General features: G+C 39.6%; 1 protein-coding gene across 7 annotated transcripts in view; it reads right to left on the bottom strand.

The window, feature by feature from the left end:
- The window catches only part of scn3a (sodium channel, voltage-gated, type III, alpha subunit), a 112041-nt gene that overhangs the window by 89655 nt on the left and 960 nt on the right, over positions 1 to 21426 (bottom strand). For 3 of the 7 annotated variants that reach the window (XM_062969230.1, XM_062969236.1, XM_062969235.1), the window contains exons 3-5: positions 20020 to 20110; positions 4592 to 4817; positions 2199 to 2516 (exon numbers count right to left, since the gene is read on the bottom strand). In XM_062969230.1, the coding sequence (XP_062825300.1) occupies positions 2199 to 2465 (267 nt within the window). In that variant the 5' untranslated portion in view covers positions 2466 to 2516; positions 4592 to 4817; positions 20020 to 20110. The remainder of the gene's footprint in view (positions 1 to 2198; positions 2517 to 4591; positions 4818 to 20019; positions 20111 to 21426) is intronic. The other 4 variants (XM_062969231.1, XM_062969232.1, XM_062969233.1 and 1 more) reach the window with 4 other exon arrangements.

Here is a 21426-nt window from a genome sequence, read left to right as displayed (position 1 = left end):
AACCATATAAGGGCAGAGTGGAAGGAGCCGTAAGTGGCAGAGAATCCATAATGTGAACCCTAGAGATTTCTCCCTACAGAATCTTGCAAACTAATAGAGTGTTGATTGATTTGTACTTTGTACACACACACACACACACACACACACACACACAAAACAATGGCATTAATAATCCCAAGAAAAAATGCACATCAGAAAACTTTTGGAGAGTGCAAGGTCTTCCTGATGCCAGTATTACTTCCAAAGAAAGCAGCATCACCAGTGCACTAACAAGAAGAGAGGCTCCAGGACCAGCTTAAAGCTATCTGGGTGACGTCTCCTTACTGATGCAGCACCCACTCTGGCCATCTCTTGAATTCTAGCCTCCGGCTCTAGCTTCCTGGCTGGCCTCAGCCTAGGACTTTCTGTTTGTTTTACTGGGCAGCCCTCGTCTCATTAACAAAGGCTGAATCAAAGTTTTATATAACTTGGGTATTGAAAGAGTACATCAAAATAAATTAATCAGATCACTGTGCTAAATGCAAACAAATGTAGAAATGCTAGATGCACGTAAACCAAATATTTAATTGGTTTCTTGAAATGAAAGTATCCATTACTATTTCACCTTTCCCCTCTCTCATGTTTCCTTCCAATATACCTCTTTCTCCTCTCCTTCTAATCTTAAAACATATTTCCCTTGGCTTGCATTTTCTTTCCATCAATTCATCTGTAATGTACCTGCATGGCTCACTAAATGGCAATCAAACTGAGATCACCATAGGTAAAGGTAAAGGCTTTCCCCTGACGTTAAGTCCAGTCGTGACTGACTCTGGGGGTTGGTGCTCATCTCCATTTCTAAGCCGAAGAGCCGCCGTTGTCCGTAGACACCTCCAAGGTCATGTGGCCGGCATGACTGCATGGAGCGCCCTTACCTTCCCGCCGGAGCAGTACCTATTGATCTACTCACATTTGCATGTTATCGAACTGCTAGGTTGGCAGGAGCTGAGGCTAACAGCGGGCGCTCATTCAGCTCCCGGGATTTGAACCTGGGACCTTTCGGTCTGCAAGTTCAGCAGCTCAGCGCCTTAACACACTGCGCCAACACCAGGGGCCCATAGTCAGTAGTAAACAGCAACCTGCAGTGCAGCCCATCCAACTGCTTACTGCTACCCTCTCTATCAAAGATGTCACCACAAGAAACCACAAAGATAGCTGGATAGTCAGTCATAAATACAGTGCTTGGTTCAGACTGGTGAGCTCTCTTGGTAAAACACACATTCATTAGCTCTCAACCCTCCCATGGGTCTGCCTTCTCACCTGTCATTGCTTCTGTCCTTGCCAGGTAGAAACCTGGCAGGCAAGTGAGTCAATCTGCAAACAGCTCTTCCTCCTCACTACTACTTCCCACTTAGGGTTTTTTTGTGAGGTCACCTCACAACCTCTGTGGATGCCTGCCATAGATGTGGGCAAAACGTCAGGAGATAATACTTCTGGAACATGGCCATACAGCCCAGAAAACATACAACAACCCTGTGATCCCAGCCATGAAAGCCTTTGACAACACTTCCCACTTACTCTGTAAAGGAGAAATGGTGCAGGCTATGAAGGTCTTTGCACCTGAACCTTTTAGAGAAATTAACTTCAGGAGGGACCTAGCCCTTCCACCAAAGCATGAACAGCCACCAAAAATCTTGTGGGTGTATCCAGAAAACAGTGTTGCAAACAGTGAAACTTCTTTTTGAAATTATAATTACAGTAAAGTCTCACTTATCCAAGCTAAACGGGCCAGCAGAAGCTTGGATAAGCAAATATCTTGGATAATAAGGAGGGATTACGGAAAAGCCTATTAAACATCAAATTAGGTTATGATTTTACAAATTAAGCACCAAAACATCATGTTTTACAACAAATTTGACAGAAAAAACAGTTCAATACGCAGTAATGTTATGTTGTAATTACTGTATTTACGAATTTAGCAGCAAAATATCACGATATATTGAAAACATTGACTACAAAAATGGCTTGGATAATCCAGAAATTTGGATTAGTGAGGCTTGGATAAGTGAGACTCCACTGTATTTCCAAACTATCTCAAAGTATAAAGAGAGATCAATTTGCTGACATCAATTGGGAAGGCCTCAGAGATTAATGTAAGAATAGACATTTGCAGGGGCTGACAGAGACTGCTGAAATCCAGAAAAATCTGATTGAAAACTCACTTTTTTATTGCTATAGTATGGGTCAAGGTCCTCCAAAGGTTCAGACACCATTCCCGGAGGAATGTCTCCATATATAAATGGAAGTGTTTTCCCCGCTTCCAAGTCACTATTTGGTTTTGGCCCATTTTCATCATCAGCATCCGAGTGATCCTGCTTGGGCTTTTTTGCTTTCTCTTCTGCACAGCGTTTTTCAATAGCTGCAAGAGATTCTCTAGTAAAATAGCGGAAGCTGTCAGGTCCTGGTGGTACCAGCAATGCCTGCGCCATTTTTTCATCCTGCACATTTAAGTTATGTTTTGCTTATGGCATAAGAAAGACCTGTTGAAAAAAATGGGGAGAGTTAGAAAAACATTCTATTGTATCCATCATTAACAATAAGCTATCATGACAATTTTCAAGGTCAACCTCCTATTTCAAAGTCACTAACACCTCTCAAAGCATCTGGGGGGGCATCCAGGCTCATTAAAAAGTCCCAGATTTCATTCCTATTTTAATTTTATACTGGGCTCACACACTGGTTGGTGTTGTTGGTATAAACAGGTTTTGGTCACATTGGGATCTACCAGAAAACCTTCTGCTGCTGCTGCTGCTCAGTCATTTAGTCGTTTTCGACTCTTCGTGACCTCATGGACCAGTCCATGCCAGAGCTCCCTGTCGGCCATCACCACCCCCAGTTTCTTCAAGGTTAAGCCAGTCACTTCAAGGATACCGTCCATCCATCTTGCCCTTGGTCGGCCTCTCTTCCTTTTTCCTTCATTTTTCCCCAGCATCTTGATCTTTTCCAAGCTTTCCTGTCTCCTCATGATGTGGCCAAAATACTTCAGCTTTGCCTCTAATATCCTTCCCTCCAGTGAGCAGCCGGGCATTATTTCCTGGAGGATGGACGGGTTGGACCTTCTTGCGGTCCAAGGCACTCTCAGGATTTTCCTCCAGCACCAGAGTTCAAAAGCGTCTATCTTCCTTCGCTCAGCCTTCCTTATGGTCCAGCTCTCGCATCCATAGGTTACTATGGGGAATACCTAGAAAACCTTCTAGGATAAACAAATATGTACAAATCTCCAAAACAAAATTGGAAAGAACAGAAATATGGGACTTTCTGGCCTTTAAAATAATTCTAAATGTGCCCTAAAAATATCTGTGAAGACACATCCACAAATCTCTGAAGTTATGACATGATTTTACAAGATAATATTTTATGACCATTTGCAATAGAATATAATCATAGAATTAAAAGGGGACTTATGGGCCGTCTAGTCTCCAGCTAAAGCATCTGCAGCAAATAATTATTCCATTGTTTTTGAAGACATCTAGGACACCTTCACAACTGTTCTAGTTATTTGATTCCATTGTCGAATTGTTCTTACTGTTAAGTTCATTTGAATGGACAATCAAAATCTACCCTCCTGTAACTTCACACCATTTGACCTGATCCTGGCTTCTGGGACAGCAGAGAATAAATCTGTGGCAGTCCTTGAGGCATGCAAAGAGTGCAAACATGTCTCCTCTCAGTTTTCTATTCACCAAACTGTACATATCCAAGTCCTTCATCCTTTCCTCATATGTTTTGTCTTCTATAAAAAGGTAAAGGTTTCCCCTGACGTTAGGTCCAGTCATGTCTGACTCTGGGGGTTGGTGCTCATCTCCGTTTCTAAGCCAAAGAGCCAGCATTGTCTGTAGACACCTCCAAGGTCATGTGGCCAGCATGACTGCATGGAGCGCCGTTACCTTCCTGCCGGAACGGTACCTATTGATCCACTCACATTTGCATGTTTTTGAACTGCTAGGTTGGCAGAAGCTGGAGCTAACAGCGGGCGCTTCCGGGATTTGAACCTGTGACCTTTCGGTCCGCAAGTTCAGCAGCTCAGTGCTTTAACACACTTCACCACCGGGGCTCCCTAACATAGGTAATTTTGTACTCTATACCTCTTGTTATATTTTCTGCCCTCTCTAAATCTACTTTTGAGTTACATCTGGAGTGTGGCAGTGTTTTGGCATGGACAGCCCTGAAATTATCACTGTATGCCAGATCCCAAATGGGGCAGCTCAATCATATGATTCCTTTATCATGTTCACCCTGGTGAAAATGCTTTGGCTACTCGGGCAAGACATAATAGACAAATGGCCAAAATCTGTACTGAGATAAAGGAAGGAGAAGAGAGAAGATGAGCCAATTAATGGGAAAGAGACCTAAGAAGACAAAGGTATGCGAGAAAATCAGACCAAATGTGAAGTTTAAATGGATGCAAGATACAAATTCTTTGAAGTACTGCAGTTGAGCGGTACCAAGTAATCCAGCAAGGGCCAAATGATTTGTGTTGGTGCAAAAATGAGGACATGAATGAAACTCTAATATGAAATACAGCTGAAAAGCAAAGACTGTAAATGCATCCTACCTTGTTATATCTGGGTAGCGGCAGATCTTCAAATAGTTGTGGGCTATGAAATCTTCTTCTCCTCGAGAGACAAAATGAACTCAAGACATCCCATCCTGATCACTGGATGAAACAAAAATGCTCCTCCTGTCAGCAGATTCCTCCCATTATGGCACAGCCAAACAACAGCTTTTTAAAAAGAGTCCAGTCACATTGCCACTTTTTGTCCAAATTAAGACTGAAGGACCTTAAAAACATTAGGATAAAATGAGAAGATTGATTTCCACGTATGGTATCAAATGCCACCATATAACAGATTACTGGAAACTCTTTTTTAGCATTGTAATAAACCAGTATATATGAAGATACTTTTCACATCACAGGACTAGACCAGTGAAGACATGTTCTGAAAATATTAGCAGAATGGAGAAATTCCATCACTGATAAATAACAAGCAATGGCCATTAGAAGGAGCTACCAAACCAAGATGTGCTTTTTAGGCAGCTCTGAATTTAACCAAGCAGAACAAATTGCCAAACTGGGATCCAAACCAAATCTTATGGCTGATGCACATGCTCTGCTTCTTAACCTCTTGCCACCTGAGATCCTTTCTCCTGCTCCAAACCTTTCTAGGAACTGAACAATTTAGCCAACAGCTGCTGGAGTTCTTCACCTTAGCTTTTGTGACATTACAGTTGTGCAATCATGGATGAAAAATGTGCTTATTTTGGTTTGTTCATTTTTAGAAAGTTCACTGTCAGCACCATCAAATCCCTTAAACCACTGATAGATAACACAGTTCCCTTTCAGTTTTGGCACATGGTTGGAGGTCAGGGATGTCCCAACTGAAAGCCAGAGGAACACTGAAATGCAGGTTGAAGTAAAAGAAATAATGTTTCCTAAAACATCAGGGAGCCATTCCCCTTTAAATCAAGATTCTTAGGCTTACTTGACCAAAAATATGCAGATGCTAAAGCAATTTCTACTTTATTTGAGGAGCTTTTTTGGAATAATGGAGGGAAAATATTTTTAAAGGGATATAGTCAACAACAGTCCAGGTAGGGGGACATAAAATTGGTCTCTAATGTTAATGTGGGATTTGTGTATTGGTAGTGTTTAAATAAAATTTGTGTCTTGCCTGTATTGCATACTGATTGCATCATCCAGAGTGTAACATAGTCTGGAAAGAGTTAATTACGGAGAAGCTGTGATGTCCTTGATGTGTGTCTGGAACCAGGGAGCGTCCAGACACAAGTGTGTGTGCATTGCTGATTATATCAGATCTGTTCTGCTCTGTTCTGAGTTGAGTCGAGTGCTGTCTGCTGAGAGTCAAGTCCTGTGTCCATTGTCTACAAGTCTGTCTTTATTACTGCTTTCAGTAAAACTTGTATATAGTTTTACCATCGTCTCTGATGTCACTTCGTTCTGTGTTCTACTGACTCTATCCAACTGCTGCTGCGCTGCTTAAATTACTCTGACATCTAATTGGTCTCTAGATCTATTGAAGTTGTCCTCCTATGCCTTAGATTCTCCTAATCCAAACAGTGAGCTAATTTTAATGGTATCTGGAAGTTAACAACGCTCAGTTTGCAGAAAGCTACGCCAGGGATGTACTCTAGCCTCCGAGACTCCACTAACTGGCCTTCTCCATCACTGAGATCAAGCAAACCTCTCGTCAAATATCAGTCTCAACCAAACAATCTTGACTGAAATTTCTGAGCAAACCGTTACTCAAACCGACTTGGAATTTAACTATGGTGAGAAGAAGGACAAGGAAGGAAAGTGGGCATGACAGTGTCATGATACAGAGAAACCCACACACAAAGGAAAGAAGTGTCAAAGAGCCCATCCAGGAAAGACAGAAACCTCTCATTTATTTGAGAGGAAGTGAAGGCAAAGAATAAATTGAAGAAGCTCTCTGTTGAGGGGTTGGTGCCTTTTCTTGGTACCACAAATCACGAGGTTTTCATTTTCAGGGAATAGTAAAGCAGGCTCATCCAGCCACCTGCAGATTTAAGCAAGTTGCTAGTCAAGCATGCTTTGGTTTTCTCTGAGGCAGGAAGCTGACTCATGGAACCATGCTGAGAGTAAAGACAAAACTGGAGAACTCAATAGCCATCTAGTGTGTGAACCATTTTTAGCTTTTAAAATTCCAAAAATGTGTATTAAAAATACTATTTGAAGAGACAGGTGGGAAAGTGGCTCTCCAAGATCTTGCACAACATCTGACACAACCACCCAAGCAATTGAAGATTTCCTAAAATACAATATTTGGCTCCCAATGCACTCCATAAAGACTGATAAAAACATGTTATATGTATTAAATACCGTATATACTCAAGTATAAGCTGACCCGAATATAAGCCGAGGCACCTAATTTTACCACAAAAAAACCTGGGAAAACATTGACTCCAGTATAAACTGAGATACCAATAAAATTACATTAATTGAGGCATCAGTAGTTTAAATGTTTTTGAATCTTTACATCAAACTGTAATTTAAGATATGACTGTTCAACTCTGATTAAATCATTATTTTCATCTTCTTCAATGTAAATGTGCTTATGTATCCTTTTAATAATCATAGGTAAAGGTAAAGGTTTTCCCCTGATGTTAAGTCCAGTCGTGACCGACTCTGGGGGTTGGTGCCCATCTCCATTTCTAAGCCGAAGAGCCGGTGTTGTCTGTAGACTCCTCCAAGGTCATGTGGCCGGCATGACTGCATGGAGCGCCATTACCTTCCCGCCAGAGCGGTACCTATTGATCTACTCACATTGGTATGTTTTCGAACTGCTAGGTTGGCAGGAGCTGGGGTAACAGCGGGTGCTTATTCCACTCTAATAAATGTAATAATAAATGCAGTAAAATGATAAATGTAATAATCAATAGAGTAAAATAGTAAATATGTTAATAATAATAAAAATAGAGTAAAATAAATATAAAAGTAACAACAATGATAGAGCAAAATAATAAATGTAACAATATCAATAATAATAGAGAAAAATAATAAATATACCATATATACTTGAGTATAAGCCGACCTGAATATAAGCCCACCAGGACCCTCACCCGAGTACAAGCCGAGGAGGTTTTTTTCAGTCCTAAAAAAGGGCTGAAAAACTAAGCTTATACTTGAGTATATACAGTAACTCATATAGTAGACATTCCTGCCAACAATTCCTTGGATGTAGAGATCCTTTATCTCTATATCCAAGGAAAGACTTAGATCAATGCTATTTAAATCATACAACTGCATTACTTGTTCCATTTAGATAAGAATAATGGTCTGTTGCCAGTGGCACTAGATAGTTCCTACAACAATTAATTTAGTCAGTGTGAGATTTATTTCTGGTTTTTCTTCTTTCTTCCCTTAACCTTTTCTTTACTATTTTCTTTCCTATTCCTGAATAAGAATATTATAAAGCTGAGGGTGCAGATCTGTGCATTTTTTTCCTGGAAAATCAGTTTTAAGTTATGAAGCTATTAAGACACTTGATGCCTCATTTTCTGACAAGAACAACTTAAAATGGGAAATGACCAAATAGGCAGCAGTGTGGCTCCTTCCTAAAGAGTGAAAAGGACAGGAAGAAAAAATAAATATATTTCAAATTTTGGCATTTTAAATGTCAAATATGGCACTCTAACAAGGATCCGTTAAAATAATTATAGAGAAGGTGGATCATGTACCAACAGTAGGTCACCTTCTTACCTGAGATATAACAGGTAGTCTTTACCTCAGGTCCCTTAGATTTCTAAGTACTGTATATACTCGAGTATAAGCCTAGTTTTTCAGCCCTTTTTTTAATACTGAAAAAGCCCCCCTTGGCTATACTCAGGTGAGGGTCCTCATTGTCTTATATTTGGGTCAGTTTATACTCGAGAATATATGGTACATTTATTATTTTTCTCTATTATTATTGGTATTATTACATTTATTATTTTTCTCTATTATTGTTGCTACTATTACATTTATTTTACTCTATTTTTATTATTAATAATAATACATTTATTATTTCACTCTGATCTTATTATTACATTTATTATTTTACTACATGTATTATTTTCCTGTATTTATTATTATTATAATTATTATTATTACATGTATTATTTTACTCAATTATTATTAAAATGATACATAAGCACATTTACATTGAAGAAGATGAGAATAATGATTTTATCAGAGTTGGACAATTTTATCTTAAATTAGAGCTTTATGTAAATATTCAAAAACATTTAACCTACTGGGTTGTTGTATGTCTTTTGGGCTGTGTGGCCATGTTCCAGAAGTATTCTCTCCTGACGTTTCGCCCACATCTATGGCAGGCATCCTCAGAGGTTGTGAGGTATGGATAAAGTTTATTATGGATAAAGTTTATCCATACCTCACAACCTCTGAGGATGCCTGCCATAGATGTGGGCGAAATGTCAGGAGAGAATACTTCTGGAACATGGCCACACAGCCCGAAAGACATACAACAACCCTGTGATCCCGGTCATGAAAGCCTTCGACAACACATTTAACCTACTGATGCCTCAATTAATGTAATTTTATTGGTATCTGTTTTTATTTCTGAAATTTACCACTCTCGGCTTATACTTGAGTCAATGTTTTCCCAGTTTTTTTGTGGTAAAATTAGGTGCCTCGGCTTATATTCGGGTCGGCTTATACTCGAGTATATACAGTTAATGTTTTCTTGGAGATTAATCCTGGACCTATCCATTTCTTCCAGGTACTGAAGTAAACTACACAGCATGATGGTATGATTTAATAAAACAGTGTTAAGCCAGTAGCCAAGACAAATCCAAAATTAAGTCAATATAAAATGTGATTGTTGCTGTTGTATGCCATCAAGACATTTCTGACTTGTGGCGACTCCTAGGCCCCATCTTACACTCACCAGTCAATGCAAATTGGAGCCAGCTTCAAACTGCAGTAGCCAGACAACAGACTCCCAAAAACACACACAAATAGGTACATTTATGTTTACAAGCTAATCCTTTCCCCCCCAGGTTTTTTGAAAACTGAAGTGTGCATTAAAATTGATGGTGCCTTATACTTGATTAAATCTGATAACTTCCACAATTCCTGGCTGCTTTTTTTTTTCTTTTCAAATTCCCATAGGAAGCGTGGGATAATGTACCCTTAAGCTCATACAATTTTCGACATTGGCTTGTCAGTGAATTCAATGAGACCTGAAATATATGGTGCAAAAGTTCAGTGTTTAAACCAGGACCCAATTGTGTGCCAAGGAGACTCAAGGTCGAGCCCATGGTTTGCTGTGAAATCTGAGAGGCGATTTTAAGTGGGTCACTATTTCTCCACATAAACTAATCTCACATGGTTGTGAGAATAATATACTTGAAGTGGAGTAAAGAACAACTCACATTGCTTTGAATTCCTGGAAAGAAAGAAAAATAAATAACAAAAATAGAATGAGTGCATGTACAACCTCTTCCCAAAGGAACCACAAGTGCATGACACTTGATTTTATCCTCCTTGGAATCCTTGACTATAAATTTGAGATACAAATGTGCTTAATATGGGAATTTATGAAGAATTCAGTCTGACATTTTAATAGACTTTCAGTACTAACTGTTCCATTTCTTTGCTCTTCTGGTTAACTGGGTAACCGCCTGCAAGGAAATGGAATTCTCTTCACTACGGTTTTCTCCTTGAAAGAATAGCAGCCTGAATAAGAGATAAATCCCATGGCGGAAGAATTATTTGTTGTTCATTTTGTTAGTAAGCCACGGGAATACTTTCTAGAATAAATGTTAGTCCTAAGTCACATAATCCTTTCAATGTACAGCAGCTGCTAGACCATCATGCATATGCAATTCAAGAACATGTACATATTTTTTTGAAAAATAGCTCCTTTTTATCAATCTTGTTTACTTCATACCTAAAAAATAAAATTGTAGAGAACCCACCACACTATCAGGAGTCTTTGTAAGAGCTAATTGCCTTCAAATCAGAACAACAACAACAACAACAACAACAACAGAAATAAGTTTCTGTTTTGGCTTTCATTTATCCAGCTTTTTGCTGTCTACTTTTGTTATGTCTTACTTAGGGTAAGTGTCTTTGAATGTAGTCCTTTTATCTAATATACTGTCATATAGTGGAAGCATTGTAAGGTACTGACAAGAAGCATTTCTTCTAATGAGCCTTATTTTGCCAATGAAAAATAGAAAGCCATGCTATTCTTGCCCACTACTTTGCAGTTTTGCCTTTTACAGATTTGATTAAAATGTTTCAAACAATCTCTCTAGGAATAGGTCCTCCAATGGTGGGCAATATGTGACAGTAGTTGACAATCAAGGAGCACAGGCATTCTGTCAGGTTAAAAAGTAGTTTTTTTAAAAAAAAAATCACAAGTTTTCTAAATTCATGTGAGTGCTGTGTCCCTAACCCCAGCAAATATGGAAAACTGACTTTTCATGGTTAACTTTTTTTTTATGTCAGGAGCGACTTGAGAAACTGCAAGTCGCTTCTGGTGTGAGAAGATTGTTCGTCTGCAAGGTTGTTTCCCAGGGGGTGTCCGAATATTTGATGTTTTACCATCCTGTGAGAGGCTTCTCTCATGTCCTCACATGGGGTGCTAAAGCTGACAGATGGGAGCTCACCCTGCTCCCCAGATTCGAACCGCCAACCTTTCGTTCAACAGTTCCGCCGGCACAAGGGTTTAACCCATTTCACCACCGGCGGCTCTGCTAAGTTAACTAAAATCAGTACTTACATTTGGTATTTAGGTAGATCAAAAACATGTTCATCCCTGCTTTCTGATTGTCAACAATGCATGTCATGGATTCCAACTATTCTTTACTGCAATTTCAAAAACCTGGCAATACTAATCAGACATGGAGACAAATTGAGATGACATATCTCCTCTGTTCCAATATCTAACCTGGCAATGCTATTACAGTGATCTTCTAATGCAATTTCTCCGTTTGGTGTTTTCCAGATCACTGATCCTTAAACTGTGGGTCCCAACCCCAAATAGGGTTCCCCTTAGCTCAATGTTGGGGGCCACAAGAAATTTGGCAACAGTAAAAGGTTAATGAATGCCACCCATTTACACAACGACATTTACAGTGGACACTGCAGAAAGTGCTTCAGCTCTATTATTATTATTATTATTATTATTATTATTATTATTATTGACACAACAACATTGTATGACACAGCAAATAAGATAGACATGCTGGACTTCGTATCACAAGATCACAAGTCGAACACTTCCCAAGTGTTTAGGACTGTGTGATGTATTTTCGGATGATGTGTGCAGATCCCAGTAGGGTGGCCTTTTGCAGTTGGCAGATCGTAATTTTGTCAATGTCTATTGTTTCCAAATGCCGGCTGAGATCTTTCGGCACATCACCCAGTGTGCTGATCACCACCGGGACCACCTGTACTGGTTTCTGCCAGAGTCTTTGAAGTTCAATCTTGAGGTCCTGATAACGGCTGAGTTTTTCCTGTTGTTGTTATTATTATTATTGTCATCTTTATTTTTATCCCACTTTTCTCCCACTAGTGGGACTCAAGGTGACAACTTCACAAAAGGGGAAATCAGCCTGTTTATTAAGCTTTGGAAATGCTGGGTTATTATCAGTAAATGTTCAATTTTATACGTATTTTATATACCTATACCTTTATATTTGGAGTCTTGTAAACATTTATTGGGCTTGAAGGGAGAGGAAAAATGTTCAAAGCTCTGGTCGAGATTATTTGCATTTCAACCCCAATGGTCTTTCATCGCTGGTGATGTAAACTACATGATGACACTTTTCTACTTTTTCTTTACTCCTGAAAACTGGTGCTAGGCAGGGGTCCCCAGATGTTTTTGGCCTACAACTCCAAGAAATCCCAGCCAGTTTACCAGCTGTTAGGATTTCTGGGAGCTGAAGGCCAAAAACATCTGGGGACCCCAGGTTGAGAACCACTGTGATAGAGGGTTTCCTAGCCAGCTGGAGCTGGTTTTTAGAATACATAAAAGACTGCAAGAGGAAAGAGATTCTGCTGTTACAGAGAAGACACAATCTGCTGCACTGAGACCACAAACTTTTCACCTTGCAAGCAAAAACTACTCCCCATATTTTACCTCTTCCCAACCAAACTGTCCCATGTAATTTCAGTAAAACTCACAATAGCACTAACTTTTCCCCAAGGCCAAGCATGTATGGGGGAAAAATGGCACGCTGCTTGCATAAGTTTAAGCATCCTTTTTGGGGAAGTAAGTTATATCAAATTCACTGAGAGTCAAGGTTGTGTAAAGCTCAGAGTATAGAACTGGTAGTAGAATTTCCCCTGTGGGGTTTCAGATGAGAGTTGGAAGCCTGCAGTTTATCAGCTGGACAATTTGCTTTTCTGAGGTGAGCTATGTAGGGTTCTTTAAGAAGCAAAACCATTGATTATAAATAATAATAATAATAATAATAATAATAATAATAATAATAATAATAATAATAATAATGGACTTCCGAATCCAGACTGACAAAGTTCTGGAACACAACACACAGACATCACAGTTGTGGAAAAGAAAAAGGTTTGGATCATTGATGTCGCCATCCCAGGTGACAGTCACATTGACGAAAAACAACAGGAAAAACTCAGCCGCTATCAGGACCTCAAGATTGAACTTCAAAGATTCTGACAGAAACCAGTACAGGTGGTCCCGGTGGTGATCGGCACATTGGGTGCCATGCCAAAAGATCTCAGACGGCATTTGGAAACAATAGACATTGACAAAATTACGATCTGCCAACTGCAAAAGGCCAGCCTACTGGGATCTGCACGCATCATCCGAAAATACATCACGCAGTCCTAGACACTTGGGAAGTGTTCGACTTGTGATTTTGTGATACGAAATACAGCATATCTATCTTGTTTGCTGTGTCATAATAAAATAATAATAATAATAATTGCATCAATTCTAACTCCCACAGTCTTCTTGGATATTTAGCAATGTACAATTCCTTTTTCCTATCTTAACTGAAAAGAAGGAGGGACAATTAGCGCATGTGATCACATTCTGCACTGCACAAGACTTCACTGAAATTTATAATACTCATGTTCAGACTGAGAAGGGAATAATCAATCAAATTGGTGTTCAACACAACCATATAAAATTTTCTAATTTTAGTCCAAGGAAGAGGACTAGCTTTCTATATAAAATTGGAGCCATGTATAAATATGAGAGGGGAAGTCATAGGGAGGAGGGAGGAAGCTTGTTTTCTGCTGCCCTGGAGAATAGGACGCGGAACAATGGCTTCAAACTACAGGAAAGGAGATTCCTGTCTGAACATCAGGAAGAATTTCCTCACTGTGAGAGCTGTTCAGCAGTGGAACCCTCTGCTCCAGACTGTGGTGGAGGCTCCTTCTTTGGAGGCTTTTAAGCAGAGGCTGGATGGCCATCTGTCGGGGGTTCTTTGAATGCGATTTCCTGCTTCTTAGCACGGGGTTGGACTGGGTGTCCCATGAGGTCTCTTCCAACTCTATGATTCTATGATACTATGACTTCAACTCCCATTATCTCTCACTGTCGTGTATGATGTCTAGAAGTGAAGGGAGTAGTGTTCAACAACACCTGAAAGCCCAAAAGTTCCTTACCTCATTCACATAAATTATCAACATTTGATATAAATAAATTCCAGAAATCACTTTGAATCTTTATACCCCTAATCCTCACAAAACACTCCTTTCCATGAGTAAACCTGAATATTTAAAACACAAGACAATATCACACAAAAATCCCACTTCAGAAATTACACTAAAAGCAGGAAAATAGACATGCGAGTAATTCATATTGCTGTGATGCTCAATACTCTTTAAAGTGTCAGAATAGAAGCTATTAAGATTTGAAAAAATGTTTAAGAAATTTCTCACATTCCAGTTCTCATTCTGATCTTGCATTTCCTGATATAGTCCACTGCTGTTTTTAAAGAATAATACTATTCATCACCAAGGGATGTGGAATGATTTTAACAAATAATGGTACAAACACAAACATGAACACTGTTCTTAAATTCCTCTGTTCCGAACTTCAGATGATGTTGTTTACTTTTTGTTTACTCTAGATCTCAAGATTCCAAAGCAGCTGACAAAAATAAGTTTAATAGCTGAAAATACATATGCACCTAAAGTGCTTAGGTACATTAGAAGTGTTCAAACAGATGTTTCATTGCCCCTATGTTTAGCCTGTGTCAGAGAGAGGGAGAAAGAGAGAGAAAGAAAGCATTTGCAAAAAAAAAATTAGCACAGAAAAGAACTTCTGGTAACTGTGCCACAGAAAGCATGCATTTTCATCATTAATTTGACCATAAATGTTAAGACTTCCTGGAGAATCCATACAATAGCAATCTTGTAACCACAATGTATTTCCTTTAAATTCAATTCACTACCACCAACACAGTTAATGTGGCTGCCAAAAATGTAATAGGTTGCTAAAGGCACCAGATGTGGAAACTAAGCAGTGTCAGCCCTGGCTAATGCTTGAATGGGAGACCAGTAATCAACACAATGTTCTGTAGGCTATATTTCAGAGAAAGGAACTCGCAAAAGCATTCCTCAGTATTCCTGTCTAAGAAAACCCTATGAAATTCAAGGGTTGCCATAAATCTACAGATGACTTGAAGGCATATACACATCCACATGGTCTTCACCAGAGGCCTATTTTTCAATTCTCAGATTATTTTCCTCAAACTGGAACACTGTGTACCTCTCTAAGAACCTTGGAGACAAGAGCTAGATAAATAAGAGAAAGTAATGACTCCAATAGCCGGCCTTCAAATGCTGAATTGACGGTATGTCAATTTCAACAAAATCCGGCCATAATTTACCTTATAAGATAGTAACTGTGGTACAACTAGGTCCCTATGAGACAGAACAACTAAGACTTGGGGCTTCATCTACACTGCCATATAATGCACTTTGAAACTGTGTTATATTATAAGTGTAGACTAATATAATACAATTTAACTGCATTGAGCTGCATTATATGAATCTACAGCCCTTAGTTTTCCCATGCCTGGTCTACACTGACCATATAATGCAGTTTCAAACTGCATTATATGCAATGTAGATGGGTCCGTAAACACACAAGAAGCAAGTATTTTTGCCTTTATAGTGCATAGATCAAGTAGAGGTCTGAGCACTGGATTTAACCCTGAAGACTAGGGTTTGATTCTCTACTCAGCCATGGAAACCCACTGGATGGCTTTGGAAAAGTCACTTTGAACCTAAGAAGGCAAATGGCAATTCTCCTGGGAAGAAATGTTACAAAACCTCTATGATTGGTTTGCCTTAAATCTGAGGGTTGTTTTTTTTCGTGTCAGGAGCAACCGGAGTTGCTTCTGGAATGAGAGAATTGGCCGTCTGCAAGAACATTGCCCAGGGGATGGCTGGATGTTTTGATGTTTTACCATCCTTGTGGGAGGCTTCTCTCATGTCCCCGCATGGAGCTGGAGCTGATAGAGGGAGCTCATCCGCGTTCTCCTCGGGTGGGATTCGAACCTAGCAGCCTTCAGGTCAGCAACCCAACCTTCAAGTCACAAGGCTTTTATCCCCTAGGCCACCGGAGGCTCCAAATCTGAGTTGATCTGAAGGCACACAGTAAGGGCAAATTTCAACCATTTAACTAGGATGTGCTACTAAAAATAGCAAAGTCAAAGCAAATAAGAAGGCCAATTCCACATGCTAATAGATAGTAGTTGCTTGCCCTATTTGTTTTTAAAGCCCAATGTGTTTCAACCATGACCAGAATTGTCCTTCCTCAGCGGCCACAGTAAAATGGCAAATATAATTCATTGTAATACATTGCCAGCAACAACACATATTAGTTATATTCTTTGAAAACATATAGATTCCATTATCCTACATTACACAAGGCACAGTCAGGAGAGGAAGAAAAGACCAACAGTGTTTCTGAAATTGGTCACAAAGCAATATGATGCAATCAGCCTACATGTTCCTTCTGTTTACTGTCATATCTTCCTTACTATCTGAGTCCATGGATAATTTGCTTAATGGTCCATTTTTTTTGGAGGGTGTATTATACAACTCCAGAAATGTGTAAAGATTTATGTAAAATAATGTAATATATGTGTTTATAGAGAATTTAACTAATTTTGTGTTGTCCTTGTTAATGTATTAAATAGAATGATGATTTTATTTTAGTATTGTCCCCAAGAAAAGCAAACGCTGATAGTGGTCAAAACATGTTAGACATTTAAAAACAAATAAAGCAAGTAGCCCTCTATGAGGACATAAAGCTTTGTGTTGACTTTTCATATGTGCTTATCAACTTGATAATAACATCAGCATGAACTGACGAGAACACCATAGCATGGTTTCAATTTGGTTTTCACATGCAAATTTGATTTTCAAGCTTATGCACAATCCAATTAGAGTTACTACCTCTTATAGTTATGACATGCAGAAATTCAACAGGCGGAGACATTCTAGTGTGGAGAGGCAGTGGAAGCAAAACCTTCCCTTGCTGAATTTGTTACTCCAATAATGAAAAATACATGCAAACTTTAACTGGAAAATGAATAATACTTTTAAATCAACATAAAACATATTAAAAGTGGCAACATCCCACTCCCTCATCATCCCTAATTGTCACAGCATCTTAATGACGGTGAAAATGGAAGCAACCAGGCCATGTACTACAGGTTACCCTCTTTTCAAAAACCCCGGGTGTATGTGTGCCTTCAAGTTACCCGTTGACTATGGAAACCCCATGAATTTCATAAGGCTTTCTAAGGCAAGGAATTTTCAAATATACGTAGCATACAGCAGCTGGAGCCCCGATGGCGAAGTGTGTTAAAGCATTGAGCTGCTGAACTTGCAGACCGAAAGGTGCCAGGTTCAAACCCCAGGAGTGGCGTGAGTGGCCGCTGTTAGCTCCAGCTTCTGCCAACCTAGCAGTTCGAAAACATGCCAACGTGAGTAGATCAATAGGTACCGCTCCGGCGGGAAGGTAAGGGCGCTCCATGCAGTCATGCCGACCACATGACCTTGGAGGTGTCTATGGATAACGCCGGCTCTTCGGCTTAGAAATGGAGATGAGCACCAACCCCCAGAGTCAGACATGACTGGACTTAACATCAGGGGAAACCTTTACCTTTTTTACAGCAGCTGGTGTTCATTGGTGGTCCCTTATCAAAGTATTAACCAGCCTGACTCTGCTTATATTCCAAGATCCGACAAGATCTGATACCCTCAGAGCATTACAGCCTAGGTTGCGGATCCCTTTTTTCCTGAGTTCTGATCCATTAAGAAATGAAGAAGGGCTCTTTCACATTTGGTGGTAACATGGCCCTCTTCTTTTTTAGAACATAGAAAAGCCTTTCACAACCCTATACTCTCAACATGGAAGGACAATTCCCAGTTTAGAGGCAAAACTCAGCAACGTGAGTTGATTTGAAGGGGAAGGCTGCCATTGTGCCCTTCTCCAATGGTCCACTCTGATAGCAGGAACAAACGAGGAATGGCTTCACTATATGGACAGATTCAATGACTGAGCTTCTGTCTCTGACAGAGTGGGATTGGGCAGAGTGTAATCCCAGGCATCTAGTAAAGGACGCTGCACTCCTACAGAGTTACATGTGAGTATCATTGACATCAGTGTGAGTCTGAGTGGAGCATTTGGTATGACCATTTTACATACCTGAGAGTTATTATAATCATGTAGGTAAAGGTAAAAGTTTTTCTTTGACATTAACTCTAGTCGTGTCCGACTCTGGGGGTTGGTGCTCATCTCCATTTCTAAGCTGAAGAGCCAGCATTGTCCGTAGACACCTCCAAGGTCATATGGCCGGCATGACTGCTTGAAGTGCCTTTACCTTCCTGCTGGAATAGTACCTATTGATCTACTCATATTTGCATGTTTTTGAACTGCTAGGTTGGCAGAAACTGGGGCTAACAGTGGGAGCTCACCCCACTCCCTGATTTGAACAGCCAGCCTTTCAGTCAGCAAGTTCAGCAGCTCAGCAGTTTAACCCGCTGCACTATCAGGGGCTTCTAAGTATATTCATGTATTGGTTTGCAAATGGAGAAAGCCTGTATCTCCCAAAAACTGGCATTAGGGACAAAAGCTGACTTACACATGCACATATAATAATAATAATAATAATAATAATAATAATAATAATAATAATAACAACAACAACAACAACAACAACAACAACAACAACTTTATTTTATACCCCGCCTCTATCTCCCCAAAGGGGACTCAGGGCAGCTTACATGGGGCCAAGCCCGAATAAAAACAATAGCAATATAAAACACAACAATAGACAAAAGACATGCACAATTATAAAAATGTAAACATTAGCCAATGAAAACAAATGACAAGAACTTATAAAAACATGGATCAAAATAGAGAGGTTGTAAAATTAGACTGGGTAAGGTGCACCATATAAATATTGTAAACACGAGGTGACTGATAAAGTGCTGCAAATTCTTGGAAGTGCAAATTGGGATGGGAATAGACTCTGTGTCTATATCAAGTTGACAAAGGTAAAAAGTGCAAACCAGTACAAGAATGGTCACAGATACAGGATTGTTATGGGGATATATATATCCAAGGACCTTCAAAACATGAAGATCCTTGATGGGGGAAATCTTTTTAGCTCACTATCTATTATGATGATCCACCCGGCCCTTCCCACTATGCAAATTAATGGAGATGCTGATGTTTCCTATAATCTCAGGCTGTCTGGAATGGCCTCATGCATCCAAACTACCCTTCTATCCTGGTCAAGTGACACTGCCATGAGGCTGGACTGAAATGATGTTCCACTTCATATCTGTGATCTGTTTTACAGCCAGTTTATTGTTAGCCACCTTGAGAAGTTGCATGAATTGAAAAGTAAGTTGAGTTCTTAATAAATAAATAAATAGTGCCTGATCTTATGCACAATTATTAAACTCACTATTGACCCGATGCCTCTTGAAACAGATGTTTTAGCTTGATGTCAAGCACTTAAGTCGAAAGCACATTGTCAGGGGAATTTTAACTGTTCACCCCCTTCCCCCGATTCCTGATTAGATGAAGATGGATGACCAATTCTATGGGACACATTGCCAGCTATTATAGATTCTTGGCCTTTATCCCATTCAGCTTCTTTGCCTTGAAACCACTCTTGTTGGAATATACTCTTCCCAGACTGTCTTTGAATAAAGACTTCCAGACTCATCAGTAATAAAATATGCTAGTGTCATGCCCTGAACTGATCATCTGGATAAACCCAAACTACTCTAATTATCCTAGGAGCAATAATCTTCACCCTGGATAAGAATCTGACAGAAAGCAGACAAAGTGAATTAGCAAAGTATTCCCATCAGTGATCCATGTTGCTTATGACACATTATCTCACTCTTGCCCCTTGGCTAAAAACAAAACAATGAAACAAGATATTTTGCAAATCACAAACAACTCATACCTACGTAATCAATGCAGGCATACGGACCGCAATCTCTAGGCCTCTACTCCATAGTTGTGTGGCGCCTAAGTCAATTGCAGATATTATCTGTCTGAAAGCAAGCAGATGGATAAAGTGCAAGCATAACCTTAGGTACAGTAAGAAAAGGAGTGAGCACGCACCACAAAGCAGCATCGGCTTCATAACACACAAACCAGCTAGAAGGCAGATTGACTGAGAGAAAATTAACATTCCTCCGGCAAAGATTTCTCATGCTCCATAAGACGCTGAGATCCATGTCAAGCAAAATATGCTGAAGTGGCAGCGCAAATAGAAGCAGAAATCTTTAAAAAATGAAATAAAAATAAAATAAATTGGTACCAAAGAAAGCCATCAGAAATCTACAATCGGATATGTACCGAAATTGAGAACAATCCTACCTAAAATATTAGAAAAAAAACAACATAAAATTCATTTATCTTCCTGGTGATGTCACTGCCAAGAGACAATCCAAACATTTTGTCCAGTACCTACAATCTAGTCGATCACTCCAAAAAAGCTCCTGTTGCACATCTAGGATAGCACCCTATTTTGACAGCAATGCATAACATACAATTTACTCCAAACCTAATAGGAAGTCAGCCTACTGGAGGGGAAAATATAAAAGAAAGCGAGGCACTGTAACAAGCAAGACCACAAATTTCAGTAGCCCCAGGCAAAATAGGCTGGTTATCATTAGCTACCTGTCTCAGTCCAAAGAGAGCTTTGTTATCTAGCTACAACAAATGATGATTAGCATTGCCTAAGGATGCACATCAATAAAGCCTCACACAATTGGCACATTGAAAATACATGTGATGGTCTGCTTTCCTAACAGGCCTTGTGCTTGGAGGGAGGGGCTGGTTGTTCATATTATAGATTGAAATGGGGCCTTCCTTCAACATCCCTCATCTGGATAACATGTTTCTCCCCTTGTGAGCCCTGTGCCATGGTAGAAAATAAGAGGATATCACATATATAATTGTAACATTACATATACATTGAAAACCGAATTTACCTTTGTAAAAGAATAATTTTCAGCACAGTTAAAAAGAATATAGATGAGCCATAATAGCATAAGTATTCTCATTGTGGTATCTAAATTGTGAAAGCTTCATGACCACATCTGATTTTTTAATGCTAAGGCACCAATGGTACATATTATTATTTTCCTCCCTCTCTCTCTCTCAAGATCAACATGACCTCCACTGGAAAACTAAAGTACCGCCCGTGCTGATTGTTTTACAAAACTGCAGATCACATTTGACAAATTGTATCCAAAGAGGGGAGGAGGAGAGAGAAAGAAAATACAGTAGTCTCAGTTATCCAAGCTAAACGGGCCGGCAGAACCTTGGATAAACGAATATCTTGGATAATAAGGAGCGATTA

This window comes from Anolis carolinensis, chromosome 1 (assembly GCF_035594765.1).
Source record: "Anolis carolinensis isolate JA03-04 chromosome 1, rAnoCar3.1.pri, whole genome shotgun sequence".
Lineage (NCBI taxonomy): Eukaryota > Metazoa > Chordata > Lepidosauria > Squamata > Dactyloidae > Anolis > Anolis carolinensis.
This window is presented reverse-complemented; position numbering and strand designations above follow the sequence as displayed.